General features: G+C 42.2%; 7 protein-coding genes across 7 annotated transcripts in view; 4 read left to right on the forward strand and 3 right to left on the reverse strand.

The window, feature by feature from the left end:
* LOC6611217 (centaurin-gamma-1A) overlaps positions 1 to 19,040 on the forward strand; it is a 53,448-nt gene that overhangs the window by 3,996 nt on the left and 30,412 nt on the right. The window lies entirely within an intron of this gene.
* Positions 1,193 to 1,931, reverse strand: LOC6611211. The gene is made up of 3 exons (XM_002035731.2): positions 1,826 to 1,931; positions 1,485 to 1,763; positions 1,193 to 1,424 (listed from the first exon to the last, which is right to left on the reverse strand). Exons 1-3 carry the CDS (start codon positions 1,859 to 1,861, stop codon positions 1,227 to 1,229), a joined length of 513 nt encoding a protein of 170 aa, XP_002035767.1. The 5' UTR covers positions 1,862 to 1,931; the 3' UTR covers positions 1,193 to 1,226.
* On the reverse strand, positions 3,159 to 4,031 carry LOC6611212. The gene is made up of 2 exons (XM_002035732.2): positions 3,906 to 4,031; positions 3,159 to 3,850 (listed from the first exon to the last, which is right to left on the reverse strand). The coding sequence occupies exons 1-2, from the start codon at positions 3,976 to 3,978 to the stop codon at positions 3,195 to 3,197; spliced, it is 729 nt and encodes a 242-aa protein (XP_002035768.1). The 5' UTR covers positions 3,979 to 4,031; the 3' UTR covers positions 3,159 to 3,194.
* LOC6611213 lies at positions 4,647 to 5,582 on the reverse strand. Its single transcript, XM_002035733.2, has 2 exons — positions 5,459 to 5,582; positions 4,647 to 5,394 (listed from the first exon to the last, which is right to left on the reverse strand). The coding sequence occupies exons 1-2, from the start codon at positions 5,526 to 5,528 to the stop codon at positions 4,688 to 4,690; spliced, it is 777 nt and encodes a 258-aa protein (XP_002035769.1). The 5' UTR covers positions 5,529 to 5,582; the 3' UTR covers positions 4,647 to 4,687.
* On the forward strand, positions 7,018 to 8,062 carry LOC6611214. Its single transcript, XM_002035734.2, has 3 exons — positions 7,018 to 7,147; positions 7,214 to 7,379; positions 7,435 to 8,062. Exons 1-3 carry the CDS (start codon positions 7,042 to 7,044, stop codon positions 8,024 to 8,026), a joined length of 864 nt encoding a protein of 287 aa, XP_002035770.2. The 5' UTR covers positions 7,018 to 7,041; the 3' UTR covers positions 8,027 to 8,062.
* Positions 8,184 to 9,253, forward strand: LOC6611215. Its single transcript, XM_002035735.2, has 2 exons — positions 8,184 to 8,367; positions 8,462 to 9,253. Exons 1-2 carry the CDS (start codon positions 8,223 to 8,225, stop codon positions 9,208 to 9,210), a joined length of 894 nt encoding a protein of 297 aa, XP_002035771.1. The 5' UTR covers positions 8,184 to 8,222; the 3' UTR covers positions 9,211 to 9,253.
* LOC6611216 lies at positions 9,585 to 10,517 on the forward strand. The gene is made up of 2 exons (XM_002035736.2): positions 9,585 to 9,809; positions 9,866 to 10,517. Exons 1-2 carry the CDS (start codon positions 9,610 to 9,612, stop codon positions 10,416 to 10,418), a joined length of 753 nt encoding a protein of 250 aa, XP_002035772.1. The 5' UTR covers positions 9,585 to 9,609; the 3' UTR covers positions 10,419 to 10,517.

A 19,040-nucleotide genomic window follows, 5' to 3' on the forward strand; every position in this document is an offset into this window, starting at 1 on the left:
TCTGTGTCATTCGGAAGTGGAAATTGTTTGCGTCGATACGCTCGAGAGCATGACATGGAGATGCCATTGGGGCCACAAATACATGTGAAAGCTCACACAAACATGCCGGCCATGCACTGGAGAAAATTACTGTGCTTAGCAAATATTACTTAGTCAGCAATTCAAATTTATGTTATTTATACAGTTAGCACAAAACGCTAAGTATTGGAAGTAAATAAACTACAATGCATACATTTGGTTTTGTTTTAAACATGGTATTAGTCTTGTAACGGAATTGATATAGTTAAAAATTTCTTTTTTATAAATTATAAAACATTTTATGAGAAATAAAAGAAACTTTAATTTTTGTATAGTTTACGTTCAGATCACTTTTAACTGCATTCACATGAATTTTTTTTTAAATTAAACTTTTTTAAAGTTCAATAAATTTGACATTGGTAATGCCCGTTTTTCCCAGTGTACAAGAGCGGATTTTCAAATATCAGCGACACATGTGCAACCGGCAGAGTGGAAGGCATGCGTGTCCGTCGTCTGCCCCTGCCACATTGCCACTCCCCCCCTTTGGCCGCCCCCGTTTACCCACAAAGTACGCGTTTATTTTTAAAGCAAATTGCATTAAAAATATCTTGCACTTTGCTAGCGTTTTGCTATTTCAATTGCAATTGCACAATTGCACCTTGTTCTTGCAATAGCAATTGCGCTAACTTATTTTCGTTCTCGATTGACAGCGGAAAGTGCAACAAATGAAGTGCCAAATCGGAAGAGCTTTTGCGTTTTTGCAATTAACTCATAATATGTCCAAATTTGGTTGTCGCATCGAATGATTCACGAATTCGTGATGGGTGTATATGAATTTATCATTCCACAGCAGGCGTCTCGCTTGCGATACAGTGGGTTGGAAAAATGTATAAAAAACAGTTTAAGATGATGAGCTACTTTTACCAAAAGATACTTACAATCTGAAGTTCGCTTAAGTTTGGATTTACACCTTAAATTTACGCATTGAAATGTGTGATAAACCGTTAAAGCGTGATATTTCCGCTATTTTCCAACACAATACCCATAAAATGTGACAACCCAATATCCAATTCAAATTTGGATATTTAAGTGTGTCGATTCGCCTTGGTGTGGGTTTGTCAATAAATGTGTGACTACGTTGCTGGAATAATTATGTGCGAAATAAGACATACCGTTCGTTCAATATATTTAAAGTTTATTGAAAGTTACTATTCATTCTGGTTCGCTATCCCATTGCCAATGACTTTGCCACTCATCTTGGCCATTTTCCAGAAGTAATCGGCCACATCGCTCACAAACTTGGTAGATATATCCTGCAGCTTCTGGCCGGTCAGGAGTGTCTTATATTGCAAGTCGGTGAGTCCTGTCTCGGATTCCCGATTAATCAGCAGGGGAGAGTCCTTGAACTGCAAAGGGAGTATTATCAGTTTGTTTATTTAATGAATACCATTGATGGTATTAATTACTTCATCGAAGAGTTTCTGCCACAGCTCATCCTTTCTGTCCAGTTCCTGCTCATTAATGGCTTGGCTCAGGCGCGTTATGTAAAGACTGATGTCTTGGAATCGCTTGGTCTGCGGATTCAGAGCGGCCTTCACCTCGGAGAAATAGGCGACTTGAGATCGGAACAGCGAGTTCAGCAGGTGGACTGTCTCCTCCTTGGCCTGTCTTTCCAACTCCCTTTGCACTGGATCATCGGAGTTTAGGAGTTGTGGATTAGTGGGCTTAGCAGCCACTATTAATAGCTGTTTAATTAAAGACACTTTTAGTTTTTTAATAAATCGGGAGTGCTTCAAGCATTCCTAACCTGGGCTACTAAAAGTAAAGGAATATATTTCAGCATCGCGTCTTATTGATAAAAATTCGAAGCCTCCGCACTCAATGAATGATATTTTTCAACTAATTGATGGGAGCAGCAGGCACGTTTTGATTAGCAGTGGGATGTTCGAATCTCTCGCGAAGCTGATAAGCTCCCAATTGTTACTCCTGCTATGGATTTTGTTTTGCTCTTTCCCGATTTCGCGGATGATAATAGGCTTTTCCCAACAAATTTAGCAATTCTATGTCATCTGAATTGCGTTTCAGCTAAACTTAGTGAAACACGTTTTTAGATTCGGAGAGCATATTGGCCATTGATCTATCTATCTTTATTCGCTGTCAAGGTCTGTCTAGCTGTCTGGGTGGTTTGGCACTCGTATGTTTTTTGTTATCAGCTGCCCAACAAACATAGGTATAACCTTGACAAGGGTATGGTAAGAAGAAACATACATAGGTTTGCGTACACAAAACAAATATTTTGTTAACTCCGTTGCAATATGGTCACATATATTAGTTAATTTGATTAAATAGATAATTTTACCGTTTCCGAACGATTTTCTAAGTCTTTTGTAAGCAAAGACAAGTTGTAGTTTTTAACTACTTATAATATATTCTGCAAACTACTGATATTTGTAATAATAATTCAAAATGTGATTGGACACTTTTCTTTTTTTTTACAAACTCTGCGCACTCACTTTACATTTGACATTTTCAAATCATACTTATTTTACTTGACATACCACTGGAAAGTATGCAGTGAAATTTGATCACTTCATTGCTCAATATGCTCAGCCAAAAATAGCCTTTGGCAAATATAAAAGTCCTTCGCAGAAAAGTATGCAACACAAGTGAGCTTTGTTTGGGCTAATCTAAAAAAAGGGAATTTTTATTTACAATCTGATAAAATGCAACCTGAAAAGTTCACTAGAATGCCCCTCAAAAAGACTCCTGAAGATGATCTTCTTGACAAAATAACTTTTAACTTTGACCAAATCAACAGTTTTTACTAAACAGAACCTTTTGAGTTAAATTTCCTTTGTTTTGAAAACAATACTAATTCTACACAAGCACCAATTGAAATAAGTTTATGATTTTGCGAAAATTAAAGTAAAAGTAGAGTTATAAAAAACTAAAGATCTAGAGGGCCTAATCAATTTTAGCAAAGGAAATGCTATTATAAGCCTAATCTGTGAGATTAGATTAAGCAAATGGCCAAGTTGTTTTGGCGTGTTTTCCACCTGCCCTGGTGGGCAGAGAAATAAACCAATCGCACATGGTTTATGGCCCGCACGTTTTTGACCACCGAAAATAGGATTATGCACTTGGTTTGGAAAATATGTAGAGTTTATTTCGCCTAATTACTTTCCTCCCGTGATAATCGCAATGATATCACTCAGAGTTCGGTCTCCGATCAGATCGTTGCAAATGGGAGTGGCCTGTTCGCTGACCCAGGCGGCCACAAAGTCGGTGTTTTCGTTGACCGTCAGGGTTACGAATTCCTCGATGATCTCGTTGAGTTTGCGATTGAAGATTCGGTACTTGGACAGGTTCTCGATCTGCGAGTTGACATTGCCAACGGAGGGGTAAATCAGGACATCCTTCACACGCAGCTGGGAAGTGAACACGCCCAGGGAGTAGCTAATCCTGCCCTGGATGTTCAGATCCTCGAGGGCAAAGAAGGCGCCGCCGTTGCGCTTGATGCGATAGCCACTGCCCATGTCCACCTCGTAATCGGTGGTGAAATTGAGGCTGGCGAAGTTGATGTTGAAGGTCAAGCGACTCCTGATCACGTCCATGTTCATGGTGATAATCTCGTACTGATCGAGGCCCTGCAGTTCGAAGTTCTCGACTCCAAAGGTGCCACTGAATTCTCCCGAGTTGATTTCGAACGACCTCTGCGTCGCTTTCATGGGTGCCATCACAGGGATTCCAAATCTCGGGCTACCATTTTGCAGGACGACTCTGAATGCCTCCAGTCCGTCCACAATTACGCTGGAGATAGAGCGTTCTTGAGCTGGAAATTAAGTATGATTATTACATTTTCCTTCAAATTTTCTTCATATTCTCACCGGACAAAGGTTCGGCAACTTCGGCACCTTGACAGCTGGCCAGGGCCACGATAAGTGCAATCAGGAACTTCATTTTTAGCACAGAACACTAGTTAACCCTTTTGGCAAACAAAATCCACTAGTCGAAGCTTGCCAAATCCATTCCTCTTATATAGGAAAACGACCATTGAGATAATCTATCTGTACACAGCACGAAAATATCAGTGTCTAGATTAAGAAATTTTAATATTAGGAAAACTTGTATATACAGTGAATAAACAGCGAATGCTTTCTTGGTTTATATTTACAAAAACCTGGCTGAAATATGGAATAGTGTGTTATTTATTCTTAAATAATTAGTGTTTATAAAGGTTTTAAAAAATATTAGGGGCATTCCTCCGATATGAAAATTATTGTTTATTTACACAAAATGGTCAGTTATTGAGCACAATGCTTTAAGATATTCCCTTTAATATAAAAATCATATTCTGAAAATCGCTATATCTTATTATATTTTTTCGTATGAATCTATATTTTTTTCTGTGCATGTGAAGTACTTTATTAATCGGCAAATAATTTGGCAAAGTGTTTTATGACAGATAGGACACAACTTGAGATTAGACCGCCTTTGAAATATAATGATAGCTAATAGATGTTGTAAATATTAAGCTTTTTAAAACATCGTTTAAATTTCCCAATACAATGATCGAAAAACCGACTGAAAGCCAGCCATTCCCCCTAAGAAAAGAGCCAGGTGACGAATTCTTGATTCATAAACGGTTGTTTAATGACCGATGATTTGTTTACCAGTCGAACTCGGGGGGAATGCAGGCCTCCTTCTCTCCACCCCCACCACCACCACCGGAGATGATCTCGGCGATGCTGATGTCGTCCAGAACGCTGTTGACGGCGGGCAGGGCAATACTCTCGATGGTATCGGCAATCAGATCTTCGTTCTCATTGATGGCCAGCTCCACGGCCTCGGCCAGGTATTCATTCATCTTCTCGTTGATGCTGCCATCGCCCAGGATGCCCTCGATCTCGGAGTCAACCTCACCCAAGTGGGTGCGGACCTCCAATGACTTCAGCTTCAGGTTGCCGCTGACCACACCGAGGGAGTACTTCAGAGTGCCCCAGATAACCATATCCTTGATGGCGAATTTGGCATGTCCGGCACCGACCAGATTGATAGTGAATCCGTACTTCTTGAGCAGCACGCTCAAATCGTATTGGGTGTCCACGTTCACGTCGCGGAAAGTGAACTTGTAGGTCACCTTGCTGGTGATGGCGTTGACCTTCATCTCATCGATGTCGAACTCATTCAGACCGTTGAGACGGAAGTGATCAATGGTTCCCTGAGCCTTCAGCACACTGCTATCGATGTTGATATCCTGATGGTCAATCCTAAGAGGAGCCAATGGCGGAAGGCCGACACTGGTAAAGCCACAGGGCATCTGCTCCTTAATGCCCTCGATCAGATCAACAATCGTGCTGGAGATCGACTGGGGTTCTAGAGAATCGAATGGATAGTTATGCTAAATATTCGGGCATTGGTAATCATCTGGAATACTCACCAATGGGCTGGCCCACGGAAGCCGCACTGGCAACGGCCACAAAAGCCAAAATAGCCACGAAGATTTTCATTATTGCTTTGACTGAGAGTTCTACCGACTGATCGTAGTACCTACGGTATTTATACTACTCAGTCGTCCGGTCGCACGAGTCGCTTTTTATAGACGATCCACCTTTCAGGTGGGGTTGTGATAAGGGGGCTTCGTACTCGGGAACGATTTGATTAGCCACCGGGCGTGCAATCGATGGCCTATTGCTGTCTTATCTCGGCCAACGATTCCCCGGTTGGCAAATTTTTTAATTTTAATGATTAGTTATATATACATGGAGGTACTTATCCTAAGGAAATGATCAGATCTAAAAAGACAGTTTTCACTAAAGCACAAACATTGCCTTCATGTGGAGGAGTGTCAAGATCAAAGTCTGTTTGGGGTGTGTCCCCGCTGGGTTATGGTTAGAAAAGGCTTTGAAAAGTGTGTTTTTCTAAACCCATTTAAAAAAGCGAAAGATTTCGAATAGGCTGACTTGGAAACAAGATTTTAAAATCATTGGTTTCGCGATTACAAAGTACTCATACATAAAAAGTTTGGTCTTACGAAAACTTTCCATTAATTGGTATTTTAAGGTCATGCAGGTGTCGAAGCCAATGGGAAACATGCTAACAAATTAATTATCGAAATTGAAAACGAATACCAAAAATGTGGCATGATTATAATCTTCTGCAGAAGTTTGTTTTGAATTAAAATACTCCATGCACTTCTGCGGATCTAAAGTCTGCGAAAAGTTTGTTTATTGATTTACAATCAAACGATTTTTAAGTGCATTGAGTGATTTATGAACGATATCTCGACTGGGGTATTTAAAGGTCTTACGAATGGATCCATTAATAAAGAAATCCAGACGATTAACACCTGGTGGCTAGTCAAATACTCTCTTAATGAATTATTGGCCTTAAAGTGAACGCCAGTCCTAGCCCAATACGTTTATCAATAAGTAGTTTACCAAATGTGTTTGTTCCCATTGTAAAATCTTAATCAGAACAGCAATAAATCACATTTTAGTACGCCTTTAAGGTTCTGAAGAGCACAAAAAAGCCACTGAAGCTCCGAAGACAAAAGAATTTACCCCCACTGAGTGATACGAATCGGTCATTGAGTGTAATCCGCCGACACCTGCATGGAGTGGTTGACGCAGTTTTACCCCCGGTAGCCCAGTTATTTGTGTATAATCCAGATCGCAATGATAGGCAATATATATTATTTAAGTGATATTGACATTCGATTGGCCAATTGGCCGTCGAGATTAAGCCAAAACAAGCCACTCAGGCGATACAAGTGCTCCTTTTTTTACAAACCACTTGCCGAATGATTTGTTTGATTCCTTCGTTTTAAATCGGAAGCCTATCGTGAATTGGGCGTTATATTCATGGCAGCTCCGCTAATCAAAAGCAGCGATTAGCATGTGTATTTGTTAACCTGGTTATGTGATCCCATCCCTTCCCCTCGTCTTACCCTTCGAATCCCGCAAGTTTTGCTATAAAAGCCACTGACCGGCTGGGACAATCAATCAGGTGGCTGGCTATACAATGAAAGCTATCGTTTGTGTTTTTGTGGCCCTTCTGGTCTGCGTAGCAGCCTACGATGTGGAGCTGCTCACCGAGGAGCAATGGGACCAGCTGGTGGCGCGTAATCGTAAGTGTCTTAAGCCATCACCTGACCAAACATAGGGCTAATTGCAATGTGATTCACCACAAACAGCCGCCAAGCCCGATACTCAGGGTCTGATCTTGAACGGATCGGTGAAGAAGGCCATCAAAGGACTGCTGAACCAAATGCCTTGTGGTTGGCCCCAATACGGAATTCCCCCACTGGATCCTTACACCAATGCTGATCTCCGCATCCACTTGGCCGAGTCCGTTGTCGAGTGAGTTATAATTAATTGGAATGATCATATCAGCGGGTCTAATAGTCATCCTTAGTACCCTGCTGCAGTTCCTGCGCTTCCGTTTCGATGGTCTGGAAGGTATGGAGATCAAGAAGATGAAGGTCAGCTACACCTTCAGCAAGAAGGTCAAGTTCCACTTCAACTTCCCAGAGCTGAAGGCCAGCGCCCACTATTTGGACACTAACACCTTTGTGAATCTGCTCAAGGAGCTGGGATTGTCGGTCCGCTACGAGAGCTCGGGTCCATTGTCCTTCAGCCTGCAGAATCTGTCGATTCAGGGCGAGTTCAAGTACAAGATGCCCTTCATCTTTGGCTCCATCAAGATCTACAAGTTCAGTTGCGCCGTCGGCTTGGGCGGTGTATCCTCGAACATTGGCGGCGTTATGGGAAACGGAAGGATCAATGAATTCATCAACGACATGCTCGACAAGGAGATCCCGGCCTTCATCAATGGCAACCAGGAACAGATCAGCGACAAGATCGAGGAGATCTTTGTGCCGCTGGTCAATGCGCATCTCACGGGCCACAAGATCTGGTATCTCTTTAGCTTGCTGTCCGCCACCACTGGCAGCTGCAATCCCACTCCCGCTCCCTGGTTGGCCATTGAGTCCAAGAAGCTAGACTAAGGCAGCACCCTCCCAATAAAAAGCAATTCAAACGAGTCCACGATCTACGTTTTAATTAGTCCCCATTCCGTCTGCTATCTCCGCTCAATATCACCTTCTACGCGTTATCGTCTGCTGGGGATTTTGGTATATAAGACTCTGGCCGGGGGTTGGCCAATTCAGTAGCAAGTTCAGTTGCTAAAAGTCACAATCAAGCATGCGTTTCCTGGTAGTCTTGGCCTGCCTGGTGGCCGTTTGTGCTGCCGGCACTCTGCCCAACGAGGTGGAGCAGCGTCTGTTGGAGCTGGCGGATCAGAATGGTGACATCGATCTGGTCGTGGAGTCCCAGGAGGGAATTGATGGTGAGACTCAAACTGTTATTTAATGATTCTAATGACAAACATTGTCGTTCTTAATTTTAATATAATCAACTCAAAATTGAAACCCATTCTTTAGTTGCCCCCCAGTTCATTGTGTCCTGGCAGGCTCGTCGCTTCATCCGCAAGCTCCAGAAGCAGATGGAGTGCGGATGGCCCCAGTATGGCATTCCCGTGCTGGCTCCTCTGCGCGTCAACGAATTCGACCTGGACTTCAAGAAGGGCATTTTCGAGACCTTGAACCATGTGTTCCGCCTCAAGATCGCCGGATTGAATGACTTCAAGATCCAGAAGTTCAAGCTGAACGTGATCACCAGCAAGATTACCTTCGATTTCCTGTTCAAGAACATTGATACCACCGCCCAGAAGTACGACACTGATACGCTGATCGATGCCCTGCGCCAGTTGGGTCTGTCCGTGGAGTACGAGGGATCCGGAGAGCTGTTGTTCGATTTGGTCAACCTGCGCATTGCTGGCACCCTGAAGTACAAGCTTCCCATGCTGTGGGGCTCCGCCAAGATCACCTCGCTGAAGACCACCATTTCGCTGGAGTCCGTGACTTCGGACATCACTGGATTCATGGGCAATGGCAAGATCAATCGCGCCATCAACAGCCAGCTGGAGAACATCGTGGTAAAGGGAATCAATAACAACCAGGATGTCATCTCCGAAACCATTGAGAACGCCATCGTGCCGCGAGTGAACAAGATGCTGAAGGGCAAGGACTTCTGGACCCTCGTGGACCTGATCCTGTCCAGCAGCGATGGTGAGAGTGAGGACGATCCGATTGTCGTTGATTGCGATCCCTCCGCCGATCCCTGGGCCTAAACTATGGGAAAACTGTGAATAAACACTTGTCGATATATTCAATTATTGGTCTACTTTTGGGGTTTTTATTTCTGGAATCCCATTGGACTTTCATTTCCTGCTTCAATAACCAAAATCAATCTGTAATTATATGCTTTGAATCCACCGAATGTGGTTTGAATTGCTATTATAAGTAGGGTTGGATTTAAAGACAGAATTAACTTATGTTTATTATAGCATTTTGTTACATTTTGGATTCCAAATGAATTTGGGAACACATCGATTATCTCTTTTGCACCTGCCTAATCCAATCTTATCGATTTTTCGCTACTTAAGTGGCTAATCGTTATTTGTTGATTAGGTAAGGGAAAAAACTACTTGTACTGTTTAAACATTAGCAGTTCCTATTTGTCATTCGCGATGAGAACTTCTTGTGTAATTTTTGTGGCCCTTCTGTGCTGCTCCTTGGGCTCCGCCAAGCTCTTCGATGATGAGCTGCGTGAACTGACAGAGTTCCTGCGTTTGCAGATGCGATGTGGCTATCCGGCCAGAGGGGTTCCCATTTTGGCCCCGGCTCAGATGGCCTACAAGGAAATCGGCATCAGAACTGAGAACTTTGGGTGATTATAAGCAAGAACTTCACAAATAGGAGATATGTAACCATACTAAACCGCAGATGCAATGGAAACTTCACCGATCTGATTATCGAGGGATTGGATGGCTACGAGTTCTCCAAGCTGGAATGGAACAACATTTTGCACACCATTAAGTTCGACATGAACTTCTCTAAGGTTTCCATAAAGAGTACAAACTATAAACTTAATCTCCTGGCTCGTCTATTTGGCGCCGATTTCTCCCTTTGGGGTGACGGTGCCCTCAGTCTGGAGCTGATCAACTTCCGAGCTTACGGCAGCTTCGTTATTCGCCCAAAGTCAGCCACCAGTGGAGTGTACGTTAAGAGCTGGAAGGTCAACTGGGAGTTGGAGGAGGCAAAGTCGCAGACCACGGGCTTTATGAACAGTCGTCTGTATACGAAGTTCATCAACGATCTGATCCGGGAGTATCTAGATATCATGATCAATGACAACCCCACGGAAGTTTCTCAATTCATGGAGGAGCTCATTGTGCCGCCCATGAATTTGGTTCTGGATAATCTGGCCTGGTATGAGATTACCGCTATCATTTTGGGCCTGGCCGAGGGAATTTTGCCGGTAGAGCCAATTTGCTGAAGTGCTGGCAACAAACGATTGCCAGGTGTTCCAAGTGTTTAAATGTGAATAAATTGTCTAAATAATCATTTGATAACAAATTAAATGGAACTACTTGTATTTTACCATTGTTTTATTGTTCTTAGAAACATTCTACAATCATAGCTATAAGAATAAAAATCAGTATAATAAAAACTTAAGAGCCTTCTTCCTAACATTAAGTTTTATATGGCTAAACATCTATTTTAAGAACAGTTTCCTTAATTATAACTAAAGCATTAATAAATCATTTGTTTTCTACTCTTTTTGCAGGTAAGCTCGATTAGATTTCTCGTTGATTGGCAGTGAGTATATGAAATATCCCGGCTTTCATCATCAATTACTATTTTTGGGGACCTCCATTAAGTGTTCTAATCACTTTCGACCATAAATTATTGTTGATCTTTGTGCGCCGAGAATTCCCTCTGTCGAAAGCAAAGTCCCTAATCGGATTGGGAAATGAGGAAACCGCTGCCGAGCAGCACCAGCAGGACATCTCAATCGCCGGGCTCAAAAGCGAAGCACGAGTCCTGGCGCAGCAGGACTTCAACGGGTGGTCCTTTGATTTTCGGTCCAACACTTTCTAGCCTCAGATTTGCGAGTGGCGTTGCCAGCCAGCAGCTGCTTCATGTTTTTTTTGTGTCACTGTCTCTTTTCATAGACTTTTTCCGATTTCGTTGAGATTATTTTTTAGATTGCGGTCTAATGTCATCATTTGTTGTTAATTAGTTCAGAGTACTGTAGTGTGAATCTTCTGGATTTCTTGGTCCCACTCAAAACTCCTCGGCTTTCTTTCACCGCAATGGAATTCGTTTTGGCTCATTTCATTTGCAATTTACGAGCCATCTTTCTCTCTTCTATGTGTGTTTTTCAGGACACACCTTGCGTCTCCTCAAGAGATTGTCATAATGCAAAAATAAACAAAAAGCCGCTTTGGGTTTTGTCAAGAGTACGTGCTCGGTGCTCGGTGCCCATCTGTGGGATGTCCTGCTGCTTGTGGCATTGTCTGGAAGGAAGTTTTACGACCTACCAGACAGTCTGTTGCATTGAGCATTGTCCTTGCCGACTAGCAGACTTTTTGGCCACATTCCCATAGCCCATAGAAACGTAAAAACTAGCGAATTCGACCCAACCCCATCCATTTGTTGACATTTACGAGGCAATTTTCCAAAAGCCATTAAATTCCTAAGCTGAATATACCAGTGCTCCGGGCATCGCTTGGCCTAGTTTGATTAGCCTCGATTTGTGTATGACCACATAAAAATCTACTGAACTCATCTCATTTTCAATGAGACACTTAAGTGTTGGTTTTTGCATATGCCAGAGGCACCCTGGGTGGCTACATGAGGATCTCAGCTGAAGGTAGGAAAACGTTCCAAAAGGGATCTCAAGCAGGGTCCTCAGTGGTACTCCAACAAAGGAAGATAACTCTTGGATTGTTTACTTATAGGAAAGGTTAAAGGTATGAAGTTTTCGGAGTTTATAGCACATAAAATATTTTAAAATAAAATAGTTTTTACTTACAAGCACCTTTAAAACTATGGGTTCAAAGTCCTTGCTAACAAAAAAACCATCTCATCTGTCTAAGAAACTTGTTCACTCGTCAGTTTAACTTTTTAATTAGTTTGCTCTTCTTTAATTTAATTTTCTAGGCCGTTTTTAAGTGTGTAAGAAAATTAGCTGGAATTCCTGCCATATTTCCATTTCACCATTTAAAGTGAGTTTTAACCACTTAACTGACTCGCAAAATCCCCTCTTTGAAGTTGCCCACATCCCTGGAGCTCACCTTAGACCAATTTTAATTGCCAACGCTTGTTTTTGGGCTTTCAGAGCGCTTTCAGGCTCAGGCACCACCTGCTTTCACCAGAAGGATGCCACAAGGATAATTGAAAGAGCGAGTGCAAAGCTTTGCTTTTCATTTTCCACACTGGCAAAAGACGTAAATATTTGCATTCGAGGCAACCCTTTTGCGCCAAAGAAGGATTGACTGCCAGAAATTGGGGTTAACTTAAAATTTATGATGCACTGAATTGTTGAACACTCGAATTAGGATTCATTAGCGGAAAGGGGGCGAAATAAATCATGGAGTGCCAAACCAGAGAACGAGATAAGATACAAAATGGGTTACGACAAAGGTCGAGCCTTCGCATATGGAATATCCTTTTGTTTACTTAGAGAAGCTGACGTCGTTGTTTTCTCTCTTGTTGCGCATTAAATGGGTTTTAATTTGAAACGTAGTAAGATCGCGACTCCTGCGTCCTGTGCCCCTTTCGCGGCAATTGTCCTGGCCAAGTCAACGGTGAAAACGAGATGAGAAAATTCAAAATACCAAGCGCAGGGATTCGCTGTAATTGAGCAGCGCAATTTCCTGAAAATCGCACGCGAAGAAAAGGTGCGCTGTCCTGTAAATGAACAGCCGCCGCCGTAAAAAAGAATAAAATATATATAGCGAAGGAGCAGAAAGGATGCAGCAAACGGTTGCAAGGATGCGGCTCAGTTTTGTACGCTTTACTTTTATTTTTTCAATTAAGGTTGACATGCCCCTGTTCTCATCTCGAATTTGTTTCATGCGCCAAGTCAAGCTGAAAATTGCGCATTTGCTGCGAGCTGCAGATGGGTTGCCATAGAAGTTCGTCCTCGAGGCCTGTCCAAAGTTTTGCCTAACAGGATTACATCCTTTACTTGCAGTCTGTTCTCTGTTACTTGGTTGCTATGTCTGCAACTTGGGCTTATCTCCTTATTTAAGCCGAACCTCTCTCGTTCTCCTCGGTTGCGAGTGATAGGAATCAATCAATTTGTTGCTCTGCTGGCTGCTTTAATTGAGAAATTCCCCAAAGGTGGGATAGAAGGAGACTTAATCAATTTATGTTCCTTCAGGAGTTGAGGTTGCCGAGTCCAGACAGTTAGTGTATTTGTTTTGATGAACTGCAGAAGTTGATAGATAGCAAAACACTGATGGACGGCAATTTAATATTTCTTAAGCCAATTTAAAGATACTTTAACCGCATTTATAGAAACACCATCTTCAAACTTAAATATACTATATTGCTAAATGTCAATGTCAAATTTACGAGATTTACCAATCTCGTTATAAATACTGCTAATCAATGCACCGCATCATTTTCATATCTGCGGGTACCGCTAATGAACCAAGCCCACATGTGAGTTAGCTTTACTCTTTCGCACTCCGAATGTCCAACCATCAATCAATCAATCAATCAGTGAGCTCAATTACATTCCTTAATCCTTGCCTGGCATGCACAAGGAGGCACTCGCGGAGACTGAATATGACTTATTAGCATTTTGACAGCTGTCAAACCAAGAAATGCAGACACTTGCAGTTGGTCGCGATTGTGAGTCCTTTTCCAATACCGTTTCCAAGTCCAAATCTGATACGGAGCAAGCTGCTCCATTAACATGACAAAGAAGGAGGTGTCCTGCCGCTCTCCTTGCGAGTTCTACCACCATCTGAAGTTCCAAGCAATGGACAGCTGTTGCAGGGCATACATATCCGTATCTTTGATGTGACATTTTTGTCAAATGTTTACACCTTTAACCCTTTGGCGCCATTGTCTTTGGGTCGCAGGGTTAAGACCCTTGAATTCGAAAATGCTACAAAATACAATCTGTGCTCGAATTGTTTGCAATGCTTTGTTAATTTTATGTTTCATTAAGGGCATTTGTTAGGATTTTATGGGACACGAAAAGCAACATTTGGTTATGTAGATGAATATGAGAAAGAAAAGCAACTTGTGAATATTATCATAACGAAATCATTCTATAACATTTTAAGTATTAGAGATCCTTTAAAATATTTTTGGAATGTTGCAAACTTTTTAACACTCAATAAATCATCTGAAATGCAATGTTTTGGCTATTTAATACTACTAACTCATGGTTCCCAAGCGAGTTTTCTGTGACATTTTGCCAAACTTCTCTCAACTCATTTGCAATACCGCATCACCATGACGAAATGAAGTTATCCTCGCATGTCAGCAGCTATGGCAACAATCTCAAACCCAGCAAAAGTCATTCATCAAAATTATGTCAAATCATTCTAGCGGCTGCATAAAAAATTTCCGAAAATCCTCCATGTGGATAAACAAAAAAAATGTGAAAAAAAATGGTAAAGCGGCAAATGCTAATGAAAATCAATGCAAAACTGCACAAATTCTCGTGCAACCGCCAAGACATCAGTCTCATCATCCACGGTGCATGCGCAGCTGCCTCAGGACGCCCAGGCACACCACAACACACGCACATGAAGCTGTCATGTTTCTGGGCAGGCCACAACGCAGTCATCCTCGTCCTGATCCTCCTCATCCGACAACAGACAACAATTACAATTTCCCTCTGCCCAAGTGCAACGTCATTCCTTGTCCTTTAGGACTCTTCATATTTTCCTTGCGGCTGCCTTCAGCTGATTTGCATTTTTAATCTCATAAGGATGTGCTGCCAGGCATTGTCCTTCGAATTTTGATGTATTTTTTTTTTCACCGTGCGGTTACTCAAGCTGCAAGCCAAGATGGAAAAAAAGGAGGAAAAAAATCTGCCCCCCTGGCAGGGGTCTTCTTCTCTGATCTACATATGTTTAATCCTGGATTTCTGACACGACAGACGACGACGAATAGCTGTCCGTCGTGCCCGAATTGTGTGAGAGTGTCTGTAATCCTGGCTGTCCTGGGACGCCTCATCCCGTCATGTTACGCTTGAATAATTAGACGTAATTAAAGTTCCTTTCACTACGCGATTCCCAGTTTAGCTTTTTCGTGTTGTCGGGATTAGGAGTCAAGCCGATTCCTGCCTCACATCTAATGTTTGCCGACAGTTCCTGCGGATGATGAGGAAGTACACGACGGCGGAATCACATCTGCGAGGTGTGAAAGGAAGGATGCTTGAGCATCAAATTTAGGTGTATTTTTGTATATTTACTATTTACTTTCGTATTTAAAGTTCCCAATGAAGATTTGAGTATATATACTATTGATTAAAAATATTATTATATTATTATTATTATTATTATTATTATATTATTATTATTATTAGTATTATTATATTATTATTATTATTATTATTATTATTATTATTATATTATTATTTATGATTTATGATTTGGGCAAATCAAATTTGTAATGTTCTCCCTAATGGCCCTTAAATCTTTTGATCACTGATAACTTTCCCTTTGCGGTTGTGGTTGATTACCCATTCCAACATCGGATTTCAGCAGTTTAACTTTGCATTGTGTCACTGAAGTTTCCATTTCGAGCGGCGTCCTTAAAGGTTTTTGTATTCTTTGCGGTTATATCTGATCCGATTACGGTCCACTCAAGACTGCGGTAATCGATCTGTTTTATCTACGCAAGGGGATGAGCACGATCCAAAGGAATGGAAATAAATCATAGGATCGGCGTAATGACAACACAAATTATGTGAAAGTAATTTCTTAGATGAGAGCACATTGATAAAGAACACAAAGAAGCCGGACTAAGAAACAAATAGGTTTGGAAAAAAACGAAAGACAGATAAAAAAATATGGAAACTCTTGCCGAATGTCATCAAACTTCGATCAATTTGCGGTTTCCGATATGATTTATTCGTTACGATTCAGTGGTTTGCACTTGAGTGCTGAACTCCGGCGCATGTCCTGGCCCAAAGGACCAAGGATCATTAATCATCCATCATGTGTCGAGTTTTTGGCTAATGATGGGGATCTTTTTTCGCCACTAATGGAGTGGACAGGCAGGCAAAAAATGTTTCAATGCTCGACTTCTTTGATGTTTAACACGGATCAGGATGTGCCAATGGCCCATACCACTAATGAGCAAATTCTGGTCAATGAATTGAACTTACATTCATAGGGTTTATAGTTTAGTGCGGATTTTGATCATCATTAATCACTCAATGAGAGCTAAAGCATTGGGTTTTTGCACAAATGGATTTCATTGTTGCAATATGCAGAGTGGAAGAACAAAATTTAAATGAAACTGCATATTTATAAATTCTTTGTACATAGGAACAAGATTTAATGCTCATTCAAGACAAACTAATTCTAAAATATAACTAGTTTCATATAGTATACATATCATTTCACCACAAATTACGATAATTTGTAGCTATCGTAATGATCGCAATATAAATATTCCGCCTCTAGATCAGATCTCAGTTATTATACATTTGAGAACTACAAAGTTTGCCCAAATTAACTGGGTGGAGTTCTCGTCCTTTTCCTATTAATGTGCAAATCCTTGAAGCATTTAGCTGTTGGAAGTCTTGAAAGGATTTGGGTTCAAGTTTTTCGTTTTATCCCTTTGCCGAGCGAAGACGACCGCCAACTGTGCGAGGGCACAATTATTAGCACTTAGGCGACACATTCAGGCCTACTCCTCATCCTCATTCCCATCCTGTGGCACTGTTGCCCTGCATGCTCCCTCCATCGATCCTGTTCCGGTTGCCGATCCCGACGCGGATCCAGTTCCTCTGCCCGCGAGGGGGCACAACCCTTAAGGCAGCCGCACAAGTGTCGATGACACTTGGAGGGATTTTTTCGGTTGCCGCTCACCGCAGCCATTGCAACGTTGCACGTTTTGGGCCGTGTCAGGTAGGAAGTAAAGGGGTTTCGTCCTGGCACGTCCTGGCAAACACTTAAGCCAAAGTTAAACGCTTCGAGTGCCGTATTTTTGTTTTTGTTTGCATGTTTTCCCCCCTTAGCTTGCTCTGTTTTCTTCAATACACTGTGTATACTCTATATATAATTTTCTTAAGCCACAGCAGGAGATTTCTTCGTCCTTCGTCGGGTATTTCGTTTTTATTCGGAGCTGGGCAGAAAAAAAATAACCTAAATCAATACGAACTCCGTTTTAATTCGCTTAAATTGCCGGCAGGACATCCCAGGGATGCTTTGTGCGAAATCCCCGAAAGGATTGCGCTCCTTACTGCGGCTCGGCGATTGTTTGCCCCGCTGTTGTCACAGCTCTAAGCGCTTTAATTTTGATTGCATTCGATTTGTTGTTGCTCTTGTTTTCGGCTACCCGTTCCCCCGAATGTTTGCACAACTCTTTGACAAATTCACAGGCTCACCATCGCAGGATCCCCTTCCACCGGCACTCACATCCCAGCAACCTAACATCCCAGCATCCTTGGCCTGCGCCTTCGGGCGTTTTTCGCAATCTTCTGGCGGGCCTGAAAAAAGGAAAAGGATTAACTATTTAGGTTTTTATGTCCGTGTCAAGGAAGTAGCCGACTGAATGTCTGCCTTTGGCTTCCCTCCTGGCAGTGGTTCCTGTTCCCGCGCCTGTTCCTCCATCCTCCGTCCGACGAATGCAATTGAGGCTGAAAATGTTTTGCCGTTTCGCAACGAGCCCATTTCATTTACAATTCTCCTGCTCTCATTTTATTTTGGAGTTTAAAAAACTACAGTTGTGCTGTGTGACAGACAGCTCACAATGGCTTTCTTGGGAATTTTCGGCTAAGAGTCTGTCTTGGGGTTTTTACAAAAAGCGTTTAGTTGGATTTTGTGGGTTTGTGGAGGCCACAGTAATCCTTAAGTTTTCAGATGCCTTCAGTTTTATTTTCAACTATTGTTAAAAAGTTATAAAGTCTATACAATCTTCTACTTCTGATGCAAACTACTTAGGAACCCGTAAAATTTATTTTAATTAGTTTTAATTTACCTAGCCAATTTATTTCAAAAACCAAAATAGCTAACGTTAGCATCAAAAATTCTTCGGAAAACTGAGTTTTTACCATACTTTATTGCCGCCGAACCTTTTCCTTTGAAAATCTGCAGAACCTTATGCCCAATTATATCAAATCGATCGTCACAGATCATCAAATCGATCTAAGCCAATTACACAGGAAGCTGATTGAGTTTGGGCGATTGCGACTGTCTCGTAAATCTGCGAAGAAGGTGTGAGCTGAGAGACAAAAGCCCAGACGCATTTAAGCTAATTTGTTCTGACGTCGCCTGCGACGTGACAGGACTCCCGATTCCCTATTCCGGAGATGGAAGAGTTTCGTCCTTTGTGGCAATGGTGTATGTTTGTCAGGACATTGTGAGTTGGGCATTGAGGGAGCGACAGTCTTGCGACAACAAACCGCCGACCCACTTTGGCATACAATGGCATCGGGATAAAGAGGAGCAGCACTGCATCGACTTCAATGTGGAGCAAAACTCATTTAGTAGCTGCTGCTCCTGCTGCTGATGTTTACTATGTTATCCTTTTTATGCAGTCCGTAAACGGGGGCAGAGCCTACTTCTGGCCCACGAACATAATGGAGGAGCTGCAGCACATGGCGATTTCTCATTTGGCACACAGACATTTCATCAAATGTAGGACATTCCCTGGAAGGGGAATGTGTCGCACATTGTTGCCTTTTGCCGCTGATAGATTACGCCTGCCGCAGGACATTCGAGCAGCTCTTATGTGTGTGCGCAGGTGGCAAATCCTAGCTGGCTAGGATCCTAAGTCGCAGCACACACCAAGCGCTGACAGGCGACTAATTACTCGGCAGGGCAGAGCTAAAGGGATTTCAGCATTTACAGGATCAGATTCCGAAAATGGCCAGCATTCGCAAACGCAACGGAATTTCCCGCATTTGGACAAG

The sequence above is a fragment of the Drosophila sechellia genome, chromosome 2L (assembly GCF_004382195.2).
Source record: "Drosophila sechellia strain sech25 chromosome 2L, ASM438219v1, whole genome shotgun sequence".
NCBI lineage: Eukaryota > Metazoa > Arthropoda > Insecta > Diptera > Drosophilidae > Drosophila > Drosophila sechellia.